The sequence below is a fragment of the Quercus suber genome, unplaced genomic scaffold (assembly GCF_002906115.3).
Source record: "Quercus suber isolate HL8 unplaced genomic scaffold, Cork oak 2.0 scaffold_115, whole genome shotgun sequence".
NCBI lineage: Eukaryota > Viridiplantae > Streptophyta > Magnoliopsida > Fagales > Fagaceae > Quercus > Quercus suber.
In genome coordinates this window covers 314,358-338,846 of record NW_027069580.1, presented here as the reverse complement: position 1 = coordinate 338,846, position 24,489 = coordinate 314,358, and the positions used below count along the sequence as shown (strand labels likewise).

General features: G+C 34.8%; 3 protein-coding genes across 3 annotated transcripts; 2 read left to right on the top strand and 1 right to left on the bottom strand.

The window, feature by feature from the left end:
* Nucleotides 1-759: 759 nt before the first annotated feature.
* Nucleotides 760-5,754, top strand: LOC136068445 (uncharacterized). Its single transcript, XM_065775597.1, has 4 exons — nt 760-1,523; nt 1,608-1,772; nt 1,859-2,223; nt 5,408-5,754. Exons 1-4 carry the CDS (start codon nt 760-762, stop codon nt 5,752-5,754), a joined length of 1,641 nt encoding a protein of 546 aa, XP_065631669.1.
* Nucleotides 5,755-11,223: 5,469 nt separating this feature from the next.
* On the bottom strand, nt 11,224-11,841 carry LOC136068444 (cytochrome P450 93A3-like). Its single transcript, XM_065775596.1, has one exon. It carries the CDS (start codon nt 11,839-11,841, stop codon nt 11,224-11,226), a length of 618 nt encoding a protein of 205 aa, XP_065631668.1.
* Nucleotides 11,842-20,712: 8,871 nt separating this feature from the next.
* On the top strand, nt 20,713-22,921 carry LOC112024188 (3,9-dihydroxypterocarpan 6A-monooxygenase). The gene is made up of 2 exons (XM_024056835.2): nt 20,713-21,374; nt 22,340-22,921. The coding sequence occupies exons 1-2, from the start codon at nt 20,787-20,789 to the stop codon at nt 22,907-22,909; spliced, it is 1,158 nt and encodes a 385-aa protein (XP_023912603.2). The 5' UTR covers nt 20,713-20,786; the 3' UTR covers nt 22,910-22,921.
* Nucleotides 22,922-24,489: the final 1,568 nt, after the last annotated feature.

Below are 24,489 nucleotides of genomic sequence, written 5' to 3'. Positions count from 1 at the left end.
GGCCGTCAAAGTGTTCACAAGTAGCACAAGTATTAAGCAAACTTTGTTCAAGAAAATTGTGACCTGAGACAAAGTTTTTACCTAGTTCATCACTTTTGAAGAAGTTGTTGTGTATTTGCACCAAAGGGTTTTGTAACCAAGCATCTTCTTGATCGTCATCGCTGGGATGAACTGAAGAACTTTGTAACCAACAAACTTTCTCTAGTTTGTGATTGAAGTCGCATACGGGGATCCGCGCATTAGTTAGTCACGTACTTGGGAGCCGTACATCAAAAGGGGGAACTGTCACTACAGAACAAGTCCAATTGGGTATTGGGGTAAAGGTTCAACTGTAGGTTAGTAAGATACTTAAGATTCCTTTACTTGTAACTGCTTGTTGTGATAATAGTGGAGTTTCGGGAATGGTGACCCAAAAATCACCCAATGGAGTTTTTGCCGTCAGGTTTTCCCCATTCGTAAACAAACCATCGTGTTATTTATTTTCTGCTGCATAATTAGTTTATTGATGATTTTCTTGTGCTACCATGCATTTGCATGTTAATTTGATTAATTAATAAATTGGCTAATTAATCAATTGATTCAATCATAAGGGGTCAATTCGTTTTTGGCCTATCAAGTGGTATCAAAGTAGGCACCCTTTGATTAGGTTTAATCTTTGCGGTGTTGATCCATTGACCCCTGTTTGTCATGGATAGAGGACAGTTGTTAATTATACCTCCTTTATTTGATGACACTAACTATGCATACTAGAAAGTATGCATGAGAGTTTTCTTACAGTCTTTAGATAAGAAGGTGTGGAAAGCTGTGGAGATTGGCTGGACCAAGCCAAAAGAAGCACCAGCCGATTGGGATGAAGCCAAGATCAAGGCGGCAAACTTCAACAGCAAAGCATTGAATGCCTTATTCAGTGCAGTCACCAATGAGGAGTTTAAGAAGATATCCTCCATAAAAACTACTAAGGAAGTATGGACCATCCTTCAAACAACTTATGAGGGTACAAAGGCTATCAAGTATTCAAAGCTTCAAAGGCTCACTACAAGCTTTGAAGAAATAAAGATAAAGGAGGATGAGTCGTTCGATGAGTTCTATGCCAAGCTCAAGGACATAGCGAACTCAGCCTTCAATCTTGGTGAAACCATTCTTGGACCCAAGATTGTGAAGAAGGTGCTCAGATCTCTACCCGAGAGATTCCATGCCAAGATTACAGTGATAGAAGAATCAAAGGATATTGATAAGATTCTTTTGACTAAGCTGGTTAGAAACTTGCAGACCTATGAGCTAGGGTTGTCTAGGATTAGCAAGTCAGGTAAAGGCAAGAGCATGGCCTTTAAGGCAAAGAGCAGTGACACAGATGAATCTTCTAATGATGAAGATTCCAAGATGAAGTCTTACATTACAAGGCAGTTCAAGAAGTTTATGAAGAATGCCAATGTGAGGAGCTTCGACAAAGAAAACAGACAATCCAGTTCTTTTCAGTTTAAGGGCCAAGACAAAGAGGAAAAGGATGCTAAGGATGGCAGTCAGTACACTATTCCTGCAGGACCAAAGTGTTTTGGATGTCATAGATTCGGTCACATGAAGCAAGAATGCCCCACATATCTCAAGAGCATTGGGAAGAGTAAGGCACTTGCTGCAACCTTGAGTGACACTGAGCCTGAGGATGATTCTAACGATGAAGATGACAGAATTTTGAATGCCTTCACTGCCACAATCAATCCTACTGAAGGGATTGTTAAAGACGTGGAAGAAGAAGAAGAATTGGTGGATTCTAAGTGTGAGAAGATGGATGATCAAGATGATATCCATAAGCCTATGAGAAACTCTACAAACTCTCTGAGAAGCATGAGAAACTATATAGGCTGGCCACCAAGAAGCTTAGTGATGTAAAACTTGATCGTGAAGAGCTATTCACAAAGTTTGAAGAAGCTAATCAAACAATTGGTGCACTAAGGTTTGAGAACAATTTATTGGCTGAAAAGACCAAGAAGCTTAAAGCGGAGTTGTTTCAAGTTAGAGCTCAATTGGAGAGGACTTCAAGTGCAAAGCTTGATGAGATGCTCAATATTCAGAAATCTGCTTCAGATCGAACAGGTTTAGGGTATGGTCATTCTTCCTCTAATATTGCTTCTACTAGTACTACTGATTTTGTTCCTCTTGCTAATAAAGATGGAATTGAGAACAACGATGTTAAAAATGAATTAGCTAGTGAGAACTTAGACAAGGGTAAATCTATCTTAAGAGCACCCCCTAAGCAGGATAAGAAAGATGTTAAGAACTCTAGGGCTAAGAAGGCTAACTCTCAAAAGCCTAAACAGAAGAAGTAGCATCTCTGTCATCATTGTGGAGCTACCGATCATTCTCGACCAAATTGCTATAAGTGGTTGGCCACTCAACAAAGCACTGGCATGATCGCATCTAGAAGCCAGAATCAACTTCAATCCTCTCTTGCTCCTCTTGGTGATCTTCTCAAAGCCCTCATGTTCCTTTTGAACTTGAACAGTTTCAATTCTTCCCCCTCACCACCAGTTCAAGGGTTTAATCAAAGGAAAGGTTCTTCCAAGGTGTGGAAGAAAAAAGACTCTAAGTGATTTTATCACTTTCTTCTATCTTCTTGTTTTTGTTTGTTGTATTTCTTGTGTGTTTTGCATTTTTTTTTTAAGTCAGTCTAGTTTTATGCTTTGCTTTGTTTAACATGTTTTTGGTTGTTTATTTTCAGTTTTATTTAGTTTGTTTTTCATATAAAAATAAAAATCAAAAATTGAAAAATCAAAAAATACAAAAACAGTGTGTGTTTTGTGTACTTTGGTACTTGTGTACCTTGGATGGCCATTGAAACAAAGTTTTCTAAACTTTGTATCTTTTGTAGCTTAGATAAGCATCTCTATGCATAACTAAGCAAGTGAGCTTTGTGGCTCTTGTGTGTGATGAGTAAGATTAAGTTATCTCTTGAACTTAACACTCACATCACTCTTTTTGACGGGAAGGACTAAACAATCCTAAGAGAAAGGCATAAATAACCATCTCACCATTGTTACCTGTCAATCATAATATGACACATATATGCTTCAACATAGCAAAAGTGCAGTGTCAAAGACACCCGTATGCTTCGTCATAGCAAAAGTGCAGTGTCAAATGCTTAACATCTTGGGTATTTCTTTTCTCTCTCTTATATGCCCATGCATGATATGCTAAATAAAAGAAAATATGCAAAGAAAATAAAAAGAAAAAAGATCAAAATGCTTTAAATATGATTGCAAACGTGTATTTTAGGAGATGTAGAAGTTATAGGATGTACCTCGAAGGTGATAGTCCCTATCAAACAGTTATGATTGTGTGTGAGTTAAAGTGATTTTCTCATATCTCAAATCGTCATAACATGTATACACATATGCAATCTTGCGATGTTTTTCACACACAACACGCAATATTCTTTGCTACTCTTGATACATGTGCAGGTACAATGTGATTTGGACATCACAAAGTTTTTCATGTGCTAATGTATACTCACTAAACTGTCTTGACTTGTTTTTGAAATATAAAAATCGGTTAGACTTGTTTAGTGTGTGTGTGTGTGTGTGTGTGTGTGTATTTTTGAGGATCTATGCGCTTCAATTTCCTGTTGAGAGATGTTTTTGAGAGCTTAATATGTTGATTGGATCAGTGTTTGAGTTGCATGTTGGATTGCATTCATATCTGTGTTTTTCTCTTCTCGAAAAACTGTTTTTAAAAGCTGTCTCGACACCTTCTCAACACCTCCTCGATATCTTGCTGTCTGTTGAGCTTTTTAAGCTTTTTCTTATTGCAATCTCGACACCTTCTCGACACCTGGTGGATCGATCGAGAAAGTTTCTGTCTCCTCGATAGCTTCTTGACACCTGGCCAATCGATCGAGCTTTTGTCTTTGATCTGGTGTTTTATCCCTCGATACCTCCTCAACATCTCAGCTGTCGACGATCTTTTCCTCGACACCTACCTCGACAAATCCCTCGATACCTCTCGACACCTTATCTGTCGAGATTTACTAAGGCTTCTATTTAATCTCCTCATGCAATCCGAACCTTATTTCTCTCGATCTCTCTCTCGATAGCACTCTATTTTCTCTCCCAAACACTCTCATCTCACTCCAATCTTGTTCCTTAAGGTTTCTTCAAGCTTCCTCAAGTTTTTCTTCACTTGGTAAGCTTCCTATCTCTTCATTCTTCATGCATTTCATGTTTTGAAACTTAGGTTTTGGGGTTTTTGAAAAATTTTGGGGTTTTTCAAAATTGATGAGTTTTTGTTGAATTTTTGGGTTGGGTTTTCATTTAAATGTGTTTAAAACCTCATACATTGCATCACATTTGCACTATAATGGTATTTTTCACGCATTTAGATGTGTGTAATATGCTTGTGTGCTGGTAGGATTGGATTGGGCTGAGCCCATGATACTTTTTACTTTGCATGTCACATGCTCATGCATTTTCATGCATACATACTCTTTTCAATATATCTTGATATATTTGATATGTCTTTGGGAATTTTCTGATTGTCTCCTTCTCTTCCTCTCTCTCTCTCTCTTTATGTTAGTCGTGTCTATGGCACCCATACGTAAGTCTGCTCCGTCTCGGAACCCTCTTCGTTCTGGGGCATCATCTTCTTCTGATCCTACTCCTTCTAACCTTCGGTTCCGTGACGAGGATGCCCGAAAGGCATACTCAGAGAACTTTTCTAAACGAGGTGTTCATTCGAAACACTGAGTCATTTTGGCAGACTTCGTCGACATTGACCTTCCCAATGTCATTCACAGTCAAGGATGGAGTCACTGTGTGAAGTCCCGGTCACTTGTCCTCTCGTGCTTATTCAGGAGTTTTAGTCCAACATATACAAGATTGATTCTTCAGTACCTTTCTTCGCATTCGAGGTACGCGCTTTGCTGTCACACCGCAGTTTGTTCCGGATGTGCTTCGAATTCCGAGGGTAGAGCATCCTAACTACCCTGGTTGTGAGCATCTGATGTTTGCTTTTTGTGAGCACCCATCTGTTTGGGGTGAGCGTCAATTTACACCATGTCGGTCTTTTGCTAAATGTCCTAGATTCATGAACATGGTGATGACTTTTGTTTTGTACCCTCTCTCTCACTATAACTCTATCACAGAGCCTCGTGCTCAATTTTTTCTTTCTTTGTTAGAGCACCTCACTATAGATTTTCCTTCACATTTCATTCTTTCCATCATTGATGTGTTTAGGGATACGGCTACCCGTGATAAACTCATCTTCTCTTCAGCTATCACGCGGATTCTACGCCACTTTTCTATTCCTTTTCCCTCTTTTGATCACTTTTCTATCATGTGTGCCATTGACGCCGCTACCGTAAAACGTAGTGAGGCTTAGTTTAGGTCAGGCCAAGAGTCAGCAGCTCCTTCTTCAGGTTTAACTCCATCTCGTTCGGCACCCTCTCGGTCTGCTCCATCTACATCTGCTCCCTCCTCTTCCATGGGCGATATATCTCTTGGAGACATCATGGCGCAGTTGCAGCGCATGGATGCTCGCCTTGATATACTCTCTACGGAGTTGTATCAGGTGAACGTTCGTGTCAGTCGTATTGCACGACGGCAGGCAGCCATGGGTGGCTATGCTTTTGAGGCTACTCTTTCACCACCTCCTCCAGTGGCTTCTGATTCTGATGCTGAGGATGATGATGATGATGGTGATGACAATAATGCTTCGAATGATGATGATGGAGATGCTAGCTCTACTGATGAGATGTCTACTTGACACTCTACCCTATGTCACTCGTGACAAAAAGGGGGAGTAATTTTGAGATATGAGAGTAGTCATCTTAGGGGGAGAGCTAGTATAGAACATTTTGTTAGGGGAAGTGTTGATACTTGAGGGATGTAGTGAGGATATGATATATCTTTTCTTTTCTTTCTATTATAGATACATTATTCTTGTACATTTGGTCTTGTGATCATTTTTACATACATTGTACTTATCTTTCTTATATGCTGATGTATGTTTCTTTCACCTACCTTACATGTGTTGTTTCTTTTCTCTCTTTATACACATGCTTCTTATATTTGTATGCAACCTATTATTTCTGTTTCACACTAAGATGTCTTGATGAGTTTTGTTTAAAGTGTTTCAGAAATACAGATTGTCAAAGTCTACTTGCCATAAACTCTCTTCTTGCAAAGTTTTTCAAGAGTTTGTGATTAGGATAGATTTTACTGTATTAAACAAGTGAATATGAGTTGAGTGATTTATGACTTCTCTCATATCTCATTTGTTGTTGTGGTTTTGTCACGAATTGCCAAATGGGAAGATTGTTAGGACATATGTTGTTCTCTCGTTAAGAACATATGTCATTGTTTTATGTAATTGGCTAATATTTTGACAAAACACACTTTACTTGTACTTGGGTAGATCTAGGATGTGTTGAAATACTTCAAGAAACTATGTTTCAAGATCAAGTGTTAAAGTCATCAAGTTTGTCCAAGAAACAAGCTGAAGAAGTGCACAGTCTTTAAAGCTCGACAGCTTCTTGACAGCTGTCTCGAAAGCTGCATGTGTCGAGATTTAAAGAAGCTGTTTTGCCCATAGCTCGATAGCTATCTCGATAGATGCTCGACAGCTTCTATCTATCAAGGTTTATGAATTTCAGAATTCTGATCTGATTTTCTTGGGATCCGTGGATGTGTCTTTAGGCTTTCTTTTCTCCTAACCCTAAACATATAAAAGGATTGTTTTAAGGGCCGTCAAAGTGTTCACAAGTTGCATAAGTATTAAGCAAACTCTGTTCAAGCAAATTGTGACCTGAGACAAAGTTTTGACCTAGTTCATCACTATTGAAGAAGTTGATGTGTATTTGCACCAAAGGGTTTTGTGACCAAGCATCTTCTTGATCGTCATTGCTGGGATGAACTGAAGAACTTTGTAGCCAACAAACTTTCTCTAGTTTGTGATTGAAGTTGTGTACTGGGATCCGCGCATTGATTAATCATGTACTTGGGAGCCGTGCATCAAAATGGGGAACTGTCACTACAGAATAAGTCCAATTAGGTATTGGAGTAAGGGTTCAACTGTAGGTTGGTAAGGTACTTGGGATTCCTTTACTTGTAACCACTTGTTGTGATAATAGTGGAGTTTCGAGAATGGTGACCTGAAAATTACCCGGTGGGGTTTTTTCCATTAGGTTTTCCCCATTCGTAAACAAATCACCGTGTTATTTATTTTTCACTGCATAATTAGTTTATTGGTAATTTGTTTGTGCTACCATGCGTTTGCATGTTAATTTGATTAATTAATAATTTGGCTAATTAATCAATTAATTTAATCACAAGAGGTCAATTCGTTTTGGGTCTCTCAAGTTCTACTCAAAGAATGATAAGAGCTAATCTTACCCAACCTTTAAATACCCTTTGAAGCCCAACTTTGAAGAAAAGAAAGCTACAATGCAAAAGAGATCTACTTGTGCTTTTATTCTTCAGCCAAAATATAAAATTCTCCCTTTTTTGTCCTTGAGATCCTATATTATGAGCCTAGTTTTCCTTTGCAATCACATAAATTATCACCCTCTACCCATGAGTTCACTGACTTATTGGAATTATGGATTGGTGCATATGAGTTCATTCTTGGTAGAAGAGATTATGTAGTCCAGATTTTGGAGTCCTTATAGATATGGTAGGAGAAAACATGATGTTTGCTTGGTTACACACGTATGTAGGTTTGTCTACAAAGGTCTTGTATGAACGATTTTATGACAAACTTCTCTATAGTGGATTTTCTTGGGGTGGATTCCCCTTGAGTGGTTTTTTTTTTTTTTTTTTGGGGAAAATATTCTTTAAAAAGATTTCCACTTAATTTGTCACTAAAATCCTCGCGTTGCTTTATTAATTCTTGTTTTTGAATGTGGGGATGTATCTGTGATGCTTTATCATTGTGGTTGCTCAACTAGCATTGTGTGATCATTTATATACACAAATGATAACAAATTCAAGAATCAAGAACACACAATGATAGGCTAATAATGTATTGACCCTTAGGTAGATTAACCAATTAATTAGCCAAGTTAATTAATTTGGTTTAATTACATGCAATACGCGTACGCATGGTAGCACAAACAAATCACCAATAAAACTAAATGCTGCGCAAATTAAATTTGACATGAGTGATTTGTTTACAAATAGGGAAAACTACCGAGGCAAAACCCCACCAGATGAATTTAAGGTCACCACTCCCGAGAATCCACTATTATCAAAATAAGTAATTACAAGTAAAAGGAATCTCAGTACCTTATACCAACCTTTAGTTGAACCCTTACCCCAATACACAATTGAACTTACAATGTAGTGACAATCTCTCTTTTCAATGCATGCTCCAAGTACGTGACTAACCAATCGATGCACGAATCCCAGTACATGACTAACACACCAACTTGAGAAAGATGTTGGCTGCAAAGTTCTTCAGTTCATCTAGACGACGAAGATCAAGAAACTCCTTGGTTACAAAACCCTTGGCACACAAATGCAACAGCTTCTTCAAGAGAAAGATGAATTAGGGCAAATTGTCTCCAGTCACAATTTGAGTGAATACTCACTTTGCATTAAGTTGCATCACCTTAAATGGCCTTTAAAATAATCCGTATATATGTTTAGGGTTGTGAGAAAAGAAACTGTAAGGTTGAAATTTATCAACCATCTTGTTGGCTTTATTCCGTGCCAATTTACTTGTAATTTAGCACTTAGTAACCCTGTATTTAGGTGAGATTCATGTAAGGGTAGTATGTGAAGAGTGTGAAGAAAACTTCAAGATTGTGCAAAGAAGTAGAACAGCTAGGACTCACGGCTGACTCGCGACTAGAAAGCCGCCAACTGCAGGCACGTGAGAAGTACACAGAGAAGCTGAAGGATCGCGCCAGCTGTCACACTACAGGACAAAAGTCCCAGGCTGACCAAGCCGTTACTTCGCGACTTGAACTCGTGACTTGGACAAGCCACGAGGTCAAGCCGCCAACTTACCCTGTTTGGCAAAAACTGACTCTTCGTATTCCAAACACACACCACTATATATAAACTCTTATACTCAGAAATGTAGAGAGCTTCCAGAGAGAATTTTTAGAGAAACCTTAGAGAAAAACAAGATTGATTCATCCACGATCTTTACCTTAGAGTCTCTACAAATTCCTCTACTCTCTTCATCTCCATTGTCATATCCTTAAGAGGTTCTTTGCCAAATCCTTCTCTCACCATACCCACGTCTGTGAGAAGGTTTATTTTATGCTTTTGAGAAGCAGTTAGGAAGGAACCAATATACATTGGTTGATGCTATAGTCTAGTAGCGGAATCCGAGAAGCTAAAGAAGAAATAGGTTCGGTGTAACCTCGTTGGAGTAAGAAGCTTGGAGGGCTTAAGTACTTGGGTAGATTCGACTTGGAGGGTCTTCTGCTGTTCATGTATTCCAACTACATTCTTTAGTGGATTATTTCACCGCTTGGAGGGCGGCGAAGAGGTTTTACGCCGAGGACTTCGATTTCCTCTTCGATAACACATCGTGTGTTGTCCGTGTATTTGCATCTTTCTTTCCTTTATCTTTGCTTTATATTTACTATTGTAGATGTGTTTATATTTGGCTTAGATTAGTTATCAATTCTGTGATTGGCTTATGTTCATATTTCGCACATTAATTATTTGATTATAAGCTTGAATTGATAACTTATAATTTGGGGTTTAAACATTCAAGGGTGTTTCATACCCATTTTGAACTTTCAAAAACCTTACACAAATAGCTTGGATATACATGAAAAACAGATCTAGAAATTTGAATTTCGTAATTCTCGATAGATATAGCTTTTGTCGAGAGCTGTCGAGAATTATATATTAAATCTCAATAGATACATCTGTGGAGATATCTATCGAGCTTTAATGAACAGCACTTCTTTACTTGATTCTTGAACAGACTTGCATGACTTCAATACTAGACTTGAACGTTTGTTCCTTGAAATATTAAACGCACCCTAGATCTACCCAAATACAATTAAAGTACGTATATACATGAATATGTATATACATGAATAGGTTGTAATATTGATATTTGAGTTTGGAGAATATTATTTCATAAAGTCGATAAAATGAAAATTCAAGGTTTAAAATTTTCTAAGTGAAAATTCCAAATTCAAAATTTTCGATTGGTCAAAACTTTTGCTCGATTGATCAAAATGGTAAGGAAATCTATCCTGTAGTCTCTGGATGATTCAATTGCTATTCGATTCATGTTCAATCAATTGGAAAGAGCATTCATTCAATCAAAAGGAACTCTCAACCGATCAAAACTCGTAAAACTGAGTTTTTTACTGAATTTTTTGGTTATCATTCTAAATGATTGAAGAGGTTTCAAGCTTTGTGAACGGTTTTATGAAACATTGACTCTCCATAGGTGGCTTTTGATGAAATATAACTCTATATGTATAAATAGGGGCTTATGTTCACTTGAAAATAGTAAGTTAGAAAGAAACACAAGAAATCTTGTGGTTATTTTTTAGAATTGCTATCTGTAGAACCCAACAACTTAGTTGTATCCTAGAGACAAGTTTGCGATAACCCTCTAGCAACAAGAGTGCGAGGACAAATATTGTCTAAAGATAACAATTTTATGCCACCAAGTTATCTATTTATGTTTGTTTTTTGTGTTATCCTTGTTCTTCCTTTATTACTTTGTGTATTATTCCTAACCATTACTATTAATTTTGATCACTTTCATTGTACACTAATCGCAACTTGCAAACAATTCAATACTTGTAAATGGGTTTTTTTTTTTTTTTTTTTGGGTTGGGGGGGAGAAGTTCTTATAAAATTTGTTATGGCATTACTTGCAAACAATTCAATACTTGTAAATGGGTTTTTTTTTTTTTTTTTTGGGTTGGGGGGGAGAAGTTCTTATAAAATTTGTTATGGCATTACACCTGCAGATAATGAATAAAGGGAAGTCTGTTTTAGCATATAGCTCTGTAGGAGCTAGTGGTATTAAAATATATACTAATAATTTGTTAAACAAAGCCAAAAATCAAAAGAAAGCATAGCATAAGTTGTGAACAAAATCACAAGCAAGAAAGCAGCACTTGGGACTCTTTGTGAGTTTGTGTCTCCAACAATATATCCATCAGATCTCACTTTTGATCTCCTGCTCCACCATTCATGACCTTAGCTTCATGTTCCCAGTTCCATCATGATCCTCTCCACCAGCCTATCAAACTGTCCCAACGCCCATATATATAAGCCTTTTCCCATCTCCAGAGAAATCAAACATCTTCAGAGGACCCAACGCATCCCCGACAGTTAGTTTCCCTGCCAACTCTAAACACTGCTTAACCAACATATGTATCTCCTCAGCCTCATTCTCAGTCCCTGAGCACCGCATACTCATTGCCATTCTACATATCGTGTTGTTTGTTAAGGTGGTTGGCTCGTGATTCAAATCACATGCTTTTCCATCGCTTGAACTCTTTGTTATCCTTTCCACAAGCTTCTCAACCTCTTCTTCGCATATATCAACAGTGTGGTTGAGCTGTGGGACTGCAAGAAGCCAAGTCATGCATAGCCTCTTCATGAACCGCCCATAGTCACCGTATTGAGTCATGACAAAACGTGACTCCCTATAGATGAAGTATTCTGAGGAGCCAAATTCAGGCCTGTAAGAGAAACTAATGTCTTGGGTTTTGAAGTACAGGGCTGGTAGGCTCGGAGGGTTTTGGATTGTTGGCAGAGATTTTAAGCATGATTTAATGAAGGAGTGTGCAAAGATCGCAGTGATTAACCAAATGAGAAATAGGTAGCAGTACATCATTTCACTAGGACTAGTGATCATGGTTTGTGGTATGTGTCAATAGGCTAGAGGATAATTTTTCATATAAATTAGGTCTCTCAGAGTTGAACTTGTTTACAAGGCTATATATAATGTTTGCAAGGAAAACACAAAATATGCGTGTGGACAGAATTATTGGAAACTCTTCCTTGCATGCATGCCGCTTTGTGAATACGTTTAGCTGCATAAGACGGACTGGTCCTAAGATTTTTTTTTTTTTTTTTTTTTTATTAGTTATATTTTTCATTTTTGCAATTGGGCTCCCCTCTTCCAAAACCATAGGCTCCTCTCTCATCCAATCAACCTAGAAACTACTCAATAAAAAAACTTAAGAAAAATATAACTTAAAAAATTTAAAAATCCTAGGTAGTCCAGTATTAAGAAACAATATTATTTTGTGTTTTTTTTTTTTTTTTAAATCTTTGTTGATAGATGATTGCATATTAATGTATCAAGATAAAATGATTTTATATATTTGTCTTGGTATATAGTTTGTTAATATTATATGGATGTCTATTTAGATGCGGCTCCAAATTGAAGGCAAGGTGGTCACAACTAACAAGACCACCCTGACCTGGGAAAAATTAATTATTATATATAAATTTTAATTTTTTTTTTATCCTTTAAAAAATTGTGACTACCCTATATTTTCTAGAACCAACATAATTAAATTTTGAACAAAGTTTGGCAACAAATTTGGTTGTAAACTAAAGCTACAACTCTACTCAAATTTGTTTTTTTTTTTTTTTTTCGAATGTGAATTTTAATAAATCCACCATTAAATTACATTTTCTTTTTATATCTTTCATACTTGAAAATTTTCAAAAAAGAACAAAAATCAATGGTTATGTCATCAGTCAAATGTTTAAATTTTATAGAATTTAAAAATATACAATTCAATAGTTAGATTTTAAAAATATGTAGTTATGTTAATTTGTTTAGTGAGAGAGGCTACAACTAAGTTTGTAATCAAACTTTTTCCTTAAACTTTGATATGCTTAATAATATATTAGGCTCTTACAAACGAAAAGAAAAGGCTCAAGAAAAATTTTATTGAACTAAATTTTGAAAGAGAAGTAGCTTACAGCATTGTTTGATCGTACAACGATTTCAAAATAAGAAAATTCGTAGATAAAAATTGTAAGATTTATGTATTTGCGTGTTTTTGTGTTGGTTGCCAATATATGAAATTATCCTTTTATTATATTTTGTATAATTTAAGTTTCTTAATGACCAATCTCTTTATAAAAAAAAATATAAAATAAAATAAATAAATAAATTCTTAATGACCACTCTAAAAAAAATTTCTGGAACTGCCACTATGTCTATTTAGAGTTTTTTTTTTTTTTTTTTTTTCATAACTTCAAATCCTGAGTCTATGTTCTTGTTTATAATGGAATTCTTTCTTTTACATTGTACGGTAAAATATAAATACATAAAGATCTTGTTTATAATTTCAATTCAAAATCAATCTTAGAGATGAGATTTCTAAATTTAAGATATACAAAAGTTGATTTGATTTTGTACTTTAAAAAAAAGTAAGAAACCTGTTTGAACTTTTTTTCCTTTCTTTTTCCTTATAACATTTTAAGTGTCAATATGGTACTGTTAGGGAAAGGATATATGATTTATCAGTGTCACTTATGTTATAAGTTTTTTCGTTGTTGTTGTTGTTGTTTATACTCCAGCCTCGTAACTTCAAATCCTGAGTCGGTGTTCTTGTTTATAACAGAATTCTTTTTTTTACATTGTACGGTAAAATATAAATATATAAAGATCTTGTTTATAATTTCAATTCAAAATCAATAGTACGGATGAGATTTCTAAATTTAAGATATACGTCAGTTGATTTGATTTTGTACTAAAAAAAAAAAGTAAGAAACCTGTTTAAACTTTTCTTCCTTGTTTTTTCTCCTTATGACATTTTTAAATGTCAATCATGGTACGGTTAGGTAAAGGATATATCCAATCAAAAAAAAAAGGATATATGATTTATCAGTGTCACTTATGTTGTAGTATGTTTCGAAGCTGCATCATTCGTATTTCGATTTTCAACGTTCAAAATTGTCGTATTTACTGGAGACGTGTCGATCTAGCTCGGTAAGCTACAAATAGACTTGTATGGATCATCATTCATCAAATTAACTGGAAACAGAAATCTTGTTTCTATATTTGCACCATATAATCAATGACAAACAAGGAGGCTCCTTGTATATTCTTTAAAGTGGATTCGCTAATACAACTAAACCCTAAGTTTATCACAGAAAACCAGGAACGGACCCATTAAGAGGCAAGGGGGAGGAGAGGGCCATTGCCCCCTCAAATTAGCTATTTTATTTGCATGCCCATATTTTAGAGTTTATAGTTAGCCCCCCTCAAATTTTTGGATTGATCCAAATAGCTCAAAAGAAACTAATCACTTAATCCTTTCTTTGGACTCATGGCCCCTTCATATTCCAAATACAACACAACAAAAAATCTACAAATCACCAATATTATAATTCAAAAACTCATAACCAAAAAAATCTCATAGAAAAAGAAATTCCCTTACAGGAGTGACAATAATTTATATAACTTTTTAATTGATTTATAAATTATGGGAAAGTCAATTACAATATTTAAACTTTTTTCAAAAGATAAAATGCAAAATTCTTTTAGAAGCTAATATTGATGATGTAACATTATCAACTCTTAATATTAATATCCCAATTTTTTAAAATCCTCAACAAAGTTTTGAAAACTTCATTAGTGTGATTTTTAGTTGCATCCAAAAGTATGGGTTTATCATATTGGTGAGTTGGTCAATGTGATAAAATCAACATATTAATTCCAATTATCCAAAATTTGGAGATCCAAAGTAGTCTTCTTTTTTTATTCTTCTTCGAAAATATTTGAATATCATATTGTAACTTTCAACTTTTTTGGTTCATATTATTTCCTTCTTGACTTAAATATTTATGGTAATAAAGTGCAATTGTTTTGTCTACCATGATTTTTTTTTTTTAATAAATCATGTCACTTAAAATTTTTTTGTTTCATACTTTCGCCCCCCTTAAGTTCAAATCCTGGTTCCATCCCTGCGGAAAACAGAAACAAGATTATTTATAGATTGAAATATGTTGCATCTTTGTCTATGGCATGGTCCGCATGGATAATTTATCCATAAAACATTGGACCAACATGGTGTGGTCCTCAACCGTACAGATTTCTCTAATTAAAAACAGTATATAGTATAGATAGATTTATTCGTATTCTTATATGTGGTGGTCCTTAGGCATTATTTGGAGAAAATGGGCAAATACCCCTTTCAAAAAAAAATTCAGCATTTTGCCCCCGTTCCCAAACTAATTAAGGAAATACCTCTCTTTTGAAATTCGATTTTCTTAAAATCGAGTTATTAAAAAAAAAAATATATGAAACCCTATAGCGGCGTTTTTAAGGAGCCTATAGTGACGTTTTAAAAACTTATAGTGGCGTTTTGTAACTTGATTTCCATGAAGTTGAGTTACATGCAAATTTTTTTCTTTTTTTTTTACCTATAACTCAACTTCATATAGATCGAGTTACAAAACGCCACTATAGGTCCTTAAAACGTCACTATAGGCTCCTTAAAACGCCGTTATATGACTTAACTCGATTTTGAGAAAATCGATTTTCAAAAGAGAGGCATTTCCCTAATTAGTTTGGAAAATAGGGCAAAATGTTGGATTGTTTTTTTAAAAAGGGCAAAGACCAATTTTTTCCGGCATTATTTAGTAGTAAATTTTTTAGCTATAAAAAAATGGAGTGGTCCTTATGAATTATTGAAGCTAAGGCCACCATCGTGATATAGAAGGGTAGTTTTGATTTGGTGGTCAATGTAAGAGTGAGAACCTAAACAACCTGAAAGTAATATCCAACTATGTTTACCTATTTATGAAAACTAATGTATACAGGGAGTATTTTTTTTAAAATAATTTAAGAATTCTATCTTTATGAAGACATGATTAGAAATATAATTTAGTTAAAGAAAATTCAATGAAAAGGACTGGTGTTTATTAAATGAAAACGATAGAGAGAACTTTATTTATTCAATGTAACAGTTTACATTAGGAAAGAGAAAAGAGTAATATTGTTTAAGCCAAACAGTTAGGGTCATATTTTTCATTAGTTAGCATTTCTTTAGATAAAATACATTTTACTTGTATTTGGATAGTTTTAAGTGGATTCTAGAATATCATGAAGTACGTCTCACAAACAAAATAAGTGGTTTTATTGAAGATATAAAGATTGCACAAAGAAACAAGTGTGAAAAGCAGAAAAAGTGAACCTTGACACAAACACGACACAAGCTCAGCAAGCTACTATCGAGATTTAATGAACCTCGGTACAAGCTTGATACTACTCGATCTATCGAGCTTTGCAAATTCAAAAATTCCAGATTAGATTTTCAACCAATGATGACTTGGACTTCTAGGGTTTCATCCACTAAACTCTAGATGATATAAAATGCTTATTTTATAGTCATCATCATACACAGAGACTCAAATAAAGAATCTATACACTTAGTGTGAAGCTACTACGTTCTTATGCGCCTTAGAGTTTTGTGACTCTTATGCGCCTTAGAGTTTTGTGACCAGGTGCTTACTTCTCTTCAAGTGTATTGAAGAACTTTGCATCCAACAACAAGCTTCAAGTTGTTGGGAGTTAATCACGCACTAGAATCCGTGCAAAGGAAAGAAATTTCTACAAAATTAAGACCAATTGGGGATTAGCTTAAAGATTCTACTGTAAGTAGGTACTTTGGGATAGACCATGTTTGGGATGTAAGATTCCTTGTACTTATAATCTTTTGATTTTGATTAGTGATTCTTGGAAATGGTAACCTGAAAATCAACCCGTGAGGTTTTTGCTTTGTGAGAGGTTTTTCCCATTAATCAACAAATCACCTTGTCAATTTACTTTTCGTTGCACGCTAGATTATTTGGTGATTTTTTCGTACCTCTATGATATTGCATGTAATTTGACCTAAGTAATCAATTTAGGTAATTGAATTAATTAATTGTGATCAATCTATAACCCAACAAGTGGTATTAGAGCAGGCATACTCTGACTAGGTTTTAATCTTTGCTTTGTGATCCATTGACCCATATTGTCATGGATCATGGTCCATCGTTGTTGAGGGAGGTAGTTAACGTGTAATAGGCTTGTGGGATTTAGGCCCACTCTATTTGCCTTGCTTAATACACATACTTGTACAACACATATACTTGCTTCTTATATAATTGCACTATCATATATGTTATTACTTGAGTAATACAATACAATCATTCAGTATTTCTAACATGGTATCAAAGTATTAGGAACATATTTGATGTAATTGGCTAATCCTTTGACAAAACGCAATTTACTTGTAATTTGGTAGATCTAGGATAGGTTTAGTACTTCAAGAAACAAGTGTTCAAGTTTAGTATTGAAGCTATGCAAATCTAATCAAGAAACAAGTGAAGGAAGTGTTTTTCATTAAAATTCGAAAGAAATCTCGACAGAATCCTTTCTATCGAGAATTACTGCTGAAGCTTGACAGAATCTCGACATAAGCCGTATTTGTCGAGAATTACGAAATCAAGTTTTCCAAATCTAATTGCATGCATATCCATGAGTATTTATGTAGGGTTTCTTTTCTCACAACCTTAGACATATATAAGGATTATTTTAAGAGCCGTCACAAAGACATAAGGTGATACAAAGTGATTACACATGCATATTGTGACCAAAGACAGAATTTGCTCTAATTCATCATATTCTCTATAGAAGCTACTGCGTTTTTACGCCAAGGGTTTTGTGACCAATGAGCTTCTTGATCTTCATTGTTAGATGAACTGAAGAACTTTGCAACCAACATCTTCCTCGAGTTGATGTGTTAGTCATGTACTGGGATCCGTGCATCATAAGTTAGTCACGTACTGGGATTGATGCATTGAATGGAGAGATTGCTGCTATAATACAAGTCCAATTGGGTATATTGGGGTAAGGGTTCAACTGTAGGTTGGTATTAGGTACTGGGATTCCTTTTACTTGTAACCACTTGTGATTAATAATAGTGGATTCTCAGGAGTGGTGACCTTAAATTCATCCAATGGGGTTTTGTCTCGGTGATTTTCCTCATTCGTAAACAAATCACATGTGTTAAACTTATTTTTCACTGCATTTAACTTAGTTGGTAATTTGTTTGTACTACCGCACTATTGCATGTTAAACTGACTTAATTAATTAGTTTCGATAATTAATTAATTAATTTACCAAAGGAGTCAATACATTTTTGGCCAATGACAAAGCATTGTTAATAGTTTCAGCCCTTCTGTGTACACGCACCACACTACTCCCTGCTAATGTCATTCGATGTCACAATTGCTAGCATCATCCATATATATATATATATATCCAGAGAGAGAGAGAGAGAGAGAGAGAGAGAGAGAGAGAGAGAGAGAGAGAGAGAGAGAGAGAGAGAGAGAGAGAGAGAGAGAGAGAGAATATATATACTAATTAGATTCCAAAATTAAAGTTTAATTATGTGTCATGTGTCAAATCAATTTCTTAAATTTGGTGCAATTATTTATCACTCATTGCAATAATCGAGGATTTTGTTAGTTTTATATTAATGTGACACCAATTTCAACAAGAATTATTACTTTTTAAAATATAGGAATTCTATAGTATACTGAATTTTTAATTATAATTCAATAATAAAATCTTTCTAAAAAAACTTAAATTATAATTATTGTATCATAATAACAAAAATTAAGTTAAGAAGTAAAATAATATTTCTTTTCCTAGATAATAAAATATACAAGCATGAACAATTTGCATTTTCTACTAATGAATATTCTTACTGGACTTTTTAAGAGTAAACAAAATATTATAATGACCATATTTAACTTATGTAGGAATTATAAAATGTATTTAATTGAATATTTTAAAATGTATTCATGCATATAAATGAGGTTACACATAGTATATATAACACAAAAGTTGCATCTTATCTCAATCTTCTTCTTTATTTTAGTTTCTTTTATTGTAACAAGAGCTATATGACAACAAGAGGAAATTATTGTGTACTTTTAGAGTACTATAAATGCGTACTCCCTCATCTCATATGAATAGTGGGTTCTACTAATTAAATTCATGGTTGGACCCACCATTCATATGAGAGGGGAAAACTACGCATTTTTGATACTCCAAGAATATCTAATAATTTTCCAGCAATCGGGTTAAAAATTATTTATTTCCTATGATATATTTATGATTAGGTTATTTCCTAAGGACCACTGCAAGTGGCTACTGGCATGCATGCTCTACGTATAGGTATCGCAATCATCTCATTCATTTGCCAGGACAATAATAATAGCAATAATCATCACCAATGATTTCATCATCAAGCTATGAAGCTATAGAAAATATTTTATGTATAGAATTTTCAAATATTTTATGTATAGAATTTTCAACACTCAACAGATAGGTTAGGTATCCATTACTTTCACCCTTTTTTTTATGTATCTCATTGATTTTTTTTTTTTTTTAATTCTAGTGATAATAAAGTTCTAATAATTATAAGAAGTCCAAATCGAAACTTGTCATAAATGTTATCATCCTATTTGTCCCTTCCCTTCGAAAATGGAGGAACGGTGATTTAGATAGGAATATCTATCACACATGCATCCAAGAATATATAATAGAGGCAATTGGCTGACATATATCAAATTTTCTTATACGTAAGTCGCATCAATATGTTAAAAACAATGTTCAAATAGAACACAGTGGAGAGATCGGATAGGGTCTAACCGGAAAAATTGTAGGAAAAGTTACCAGATATGCACTACTATTTCATTATAAAAACTAAATGGCAAATGCTGACTTCTAATACGCTTGTGGGTTTTAGGTCTACTTTAATTGGGTTTTAGGTCTACTTTAATTGTCTTGCTTATTACACATCTTGTACAACACACGCATTATACTGCACATATCCACTCTTGTATATTTTATTACTTAAGAAATATAATACACTCATATGCTCACTTCTAGATATTTTATTACTTGAGAAACATAATACACTTATTTAGTATTTTTAACATGATAACAAAGTCATTGCTCTAACCTTTTGGTGTCTTATTTTTTTCAGTATTCTTCACTATCTCGATCTTCTCCGCCGGTTAGTAAGCCCTTTGAGGGTCCTCTCCCAACTGCTTTACCATCGTTAGAGATCCTTCAGGTTGAATCACCATAATTAGAAGTTCTTCCACCCACCTTGAGTTTGAGAGGAGTTGTTAACGGTCAATAGACTTTTACAGTTTAGGCATACTTTACTTGTCTTGCTTACTTAGCACACATACTTGTACGATTGTATTTGCACATTTCTGCCTCCTATATATATAAAGGCACTTCTTTATATTTTATTACTTGAGAAATACAAGCAATACACTCATTTAATATTTCTAACATAAAATAATATTCTTGTACACTTCTGCCCAAAAATCCACATGACAACAGCTCAAGAAAACAAATGGAAAGCTATATATGTATCACAACTGAAACTATTCACCAAATATTTACAAATCCCTTAGCTTAGCTGTGAGCTACATACCTGCCTTTCATAGGTTTAGTCAAAGCGAGTAGGTTCTTACGAGTATTTGGTAATTTAAGAAAGACAAAGTGTGCGTGAGATAAATGAAATAGAGGCCTTTAAAAAGTTACGTAAACTAATCTACATTGTTCTAATCGTACGAGTATTTGATTAGCGTTCAATTATACACACACACACACACACACACACATATATATATATATATNACCAATATGGACCTTTAATATACCTACTCTTTGGCTCCAAACGTTGTGTGATTGTTTCTTCGCCGGAAATAGCAAGAGAATTCCTAAAAACCCATGAAACTAGTTTCTTGGACCGCCCCAAAATGTCTAACGCAGACTACCTTTCATATGGCACAGCGGATTTCGCTTTGGCACCCTATGGACCCCACTGGAAGTTCATGAAAAAGCTTTGCATGACCGAACTTCTAGGCGGTCAAACACTTGAGCATCACTTACCGGTCAGGTGTGACGAACTAAAGCGGTTTCTACATCTATTATATAAAAAAGCGAAGGCCAATGAGGCAGTTGATGTAGGAGCAGAGCTTATAACGTTAACGAATAACATGATATCAAGGATGGCACTAAGAAAAAGGTTTTCGGAAAATGAAGACGATGCTGACAAAGTGAGGAAGATAGTGAAAGAAATGTGTGGGCTTGCTGGTAAGGGTAATGTGTCGGAAATGATATGGTTTTGCAAGAATTTGGATTTGCAAGGATTTGGGAAAAGGCTTAAGGATGTTCGCGATAGATATGACACTATGATGGAGAAGATAATGAAGGAACACGAAGAGGCAAGGAGGAAGGAGATGGGTGATGGAATAAAAGATGTACTTGATATTTTACTTGATATATACGAAGATGAAAACTCAGAGATCAGAATGACCAGAGAAAACATCAAGGCCTTCATTATGGTAATATTTTCTTTGCTTTCCTTATTGTAAAATTTTCTTTGCTTTATCTTCTCCATTTCACTTAAACTTGGAAGAATTTATTTCACCTTTATACAAATTGTTAAATCGTGTGTTCGAATTAGTTTAATTAGTAAAATTCCTTCTTATCATAAGTTGAAACTCTCTTTTTGAAAAATCATGTCATTTAAAAACATTAGATATACACACTTATACACACCTATGATCTATGAAGCACGGGTGCGTTTTGAAACTCGGGTGTGGGTGCGGAGTTCGGCAATTTTTTAAAAAGGTGGGTGCAGGTGCAGCGGGACTCGGCAATTAAAAAATTATTAAAAAATATTTTTATTTATATATTTTATATATTGCTAAGCATGTTTTTTATTATATAATAATAATAGAGAACTCATATATAATTATAATTATAATAATAATAATAATAATGTACTGTACAAAATAAAACCTCACTAACCAAAAGCTTATTAGTGGCTCAGTGGATCACGTACCAGTTCAGTGGCTCAATGTTAAAAAAAAAAAAAAAAAAAAAAAAAAAAAAAGGGAAAATGTGGCTCACGTGAGAGGCACAAAAAACAAAATAAAGCACCAGTGACCATGACCAAACGCATTTAACAATTCTTTTCAAAAAAAAAAACAAAAACAAAAACAAAAAACAAAACTGATAAAGAAAAAAAGAAACAAAAGAACAAGTGAATGAACAACGCTGGGCTCACACAAAAAAAAAGGAGGAAGAAGACGATCCGATTCGGCGCGAATCCGTCCGGTTCAGCGTGAATCGACGCACATCAAAGCCAAGTCGGCACAAGTCCGGCGCTCCACGTGGCAGGACGCGGCCCGACGCGGCACGGACGCGGGGTCTGCGGTCCCTCCCGCATCGCCGCATCCTGCCAAGTCCAACGCGGGTGCGGCTCCTCCGGAGCCACGTTGGTGCTTTCCAGCCTATGATGCAGAATATGTTTGGAGCTGGGACAAACACATCAGCTGTGACAACAGAATGGGGACTCTCAGAGCTAATTAATCACCCAAAAGTGATGGATAAGGCAAGGCAGGAGATTGATATGGTTATTGGGAAAAACAAAATAGTAGAGGAGTCGGATATAGTTAAACTTCCCTACATGCAAGCTATAGTGAAAGAAATACTGAGGCTTCACCCAACTGGCCCCTTAATTACGAGGGAGTGTACTGAAGATTGTAACATTGCTGGCTATGATATTCCAGCAAAAACCCGGGTTTATGTAAATGTGTGGGCTATTGGAAGGGACTCAAACCACTGGGAGAATCCACTTGAGTTCTCACCGGAGAGGTTTCTTATTGAAGAGGGTAGTGGGAATAGCCAATTGGATGTGAGGGAGCAACACTTCCATTTTATACCATTTGGGAGTGGAAGAAGAAGTTGTCCTGGTGCAACGCTAGCATTGAAGGTTGTTCATACCACACTGGCTGCAATGATTCAGTGCTTTGAATGGAAGTTGGGGATGGAGGAGATGATACTGTGGAAATGGAAGAGGGACCTGGGATAACCCTTCCTCGGGCTCATCCTCTAGTTTGTGTCCTTGTGGCTAGGCTCAAACAATTTCCACCAATTTGATTTATAATTGTGGATGTAGCTTCTAATAATAATTTGGTTCAAGTTTGCAAGGCCAAGGCTGCACTTAATAATGATTTTTAATCGTTTCTTCGTGTGAGAGTAAAATGTTATGTCATTGACTATCAAATACTCCTATGTGCCATCAGTATTTCAGTTATAGCAAGCCAGATTCGAGGCCTGCACATAACAATAAAGCATAGTTTGTGTGTGTGTGTGTGTGTGTAAAGCTAGTTAGAGAGAATGATCTGCCTAGTAATGGTACCGTTCAAAATGGATTTGTTCTGCATTTTAATTTCCAAATCTTATGATGAACAATGTAAGTTTCATAATTTCATGGAAGGACAGTCCAATTTTCCTCTTATCTTTTGCTAAAACATTGTTCCTAAAAAATTCACACAATTTTAATTTCATTCTTGAAAATTTTTTTGTCACTTCAGTTCATGTGTTTCCAACCATTATTTGAAAACCATGACCGACAAGGGCCTAATGGAGGTAAGCCATGGGCCAACCATCATTTGAAAACATTTTTGAAAAGGGTTATTTAATGATAAACATGTCATGGGTTTTTAATGAAAAAGCCTCTAGAAGGGTTTTAATAAAAATCTCATGAGTTTTTAGTGAAAAAATTCCAAGATTTTGTCATGGGTTTTCATGAAAATGTCATGGGTTTTTAATGAAAAATTCCTAAAAGGGTTTTTATGGAAATCCCATGATTTTGACGAAAGAGTTCCCATAAGGGTTTTTGTGAAAATCTCATGAGTTTTTTATGAAAATTCCCTTAGAAGGATTTTTGTGAAAATCCCTTGATTTTTGAGTGAGAAATCCCTAGGAGAGATTTGATAAACATCACATGAGTTTTATGGTTTGGTCCCTAGAAGGGTTTAATAAAAATCTCATGTGTTTGGTGTGTATTAGACAAAACTTCATCTATATATAATATATTAAAATGGTTTTAATATTTAATATTACTATGCTCCTATTGTGTCTCCTAATCGGTCATGTCATTAGTCACATTATCATTCTTTTTTTTTAATTTAATTTTTACCTAAATTTTTGACAATATTAAATATATAAATAGATTGATTTTATACATTCATTGTGGGCAGTTTTTACTTTACATATAACTTTGCATTTATAGATTCATTTACTTTAGTTGAAATGTTATAACTAAACAATAAAATCAATGAATAATAAAAAATAAATAAAAAAAACAAAATATTGTCTATACATAGTCATCTTGGGCGGTTTTAGCATTATATATAATATTTTCTTTACATATTCATCTACTTTAATGGAAATGTTTATAACTAAACAATAAAACCAATGAATTACAAATATATATATATATATATTTATCTTAGATGGTTTTAACTTTACATATAAATCTATCTTTACATATTCATCTACTTTAATTTTAGGTTTTTATGACTAAACCTTGAAATCAGTGAAGAATCGAAAACAAAATATATTGTCTATAAAAAGGCATTCACGTTTCTTTAACGGTGAAGAAAA

Excerpts from the sequence above, each read along its gene's own strand:
- LOC136068445 (XM_065775597.1), top strand. The coding sequence starts at position 760 with ATGAGAGTTTTCTTACAGTCTTTAGATAAGAAGGTGTGGAAAGCTGTG. Across the intron at positions 1,524-1,607 it reads GATGCTAAGGATGGCAGTCA|CATTGGGAAGAGTAAGGCAC; the intron begins GTACACTATTCC and ends ATATCTCAAGAG. Across the intron at positions 1,773-1,858 it reads GAAGAATTGGTGGATTCTAA|GCTGGCCACCAAGAAGCTTA; the intron begins GTGTGAGAAGAT and ends GAAACTATATAG.
- LOC136068444 (XM_065775596.1), bottom strand. The coding sequence starts at position 11,841 with ATGATCACTAGTCCTAGTGAAATGATGTACTGCTACCTATTTCTCATT.
- LOC112024188 (XM_024056835.2), top strand. The coding sequence starts at position 20,787 with ATGTCTAACGCAGACTACCTTTCATATGGCACAGCGGATTTCGCTTTG. Across the intron at positions 21,375-22,339 it reads ACATCAAGGCCTTCATTATG|AATATGTTTGGAGCTGGGAC; the intron begins GTAATATTTTCT and ends CCTATGATGCAG.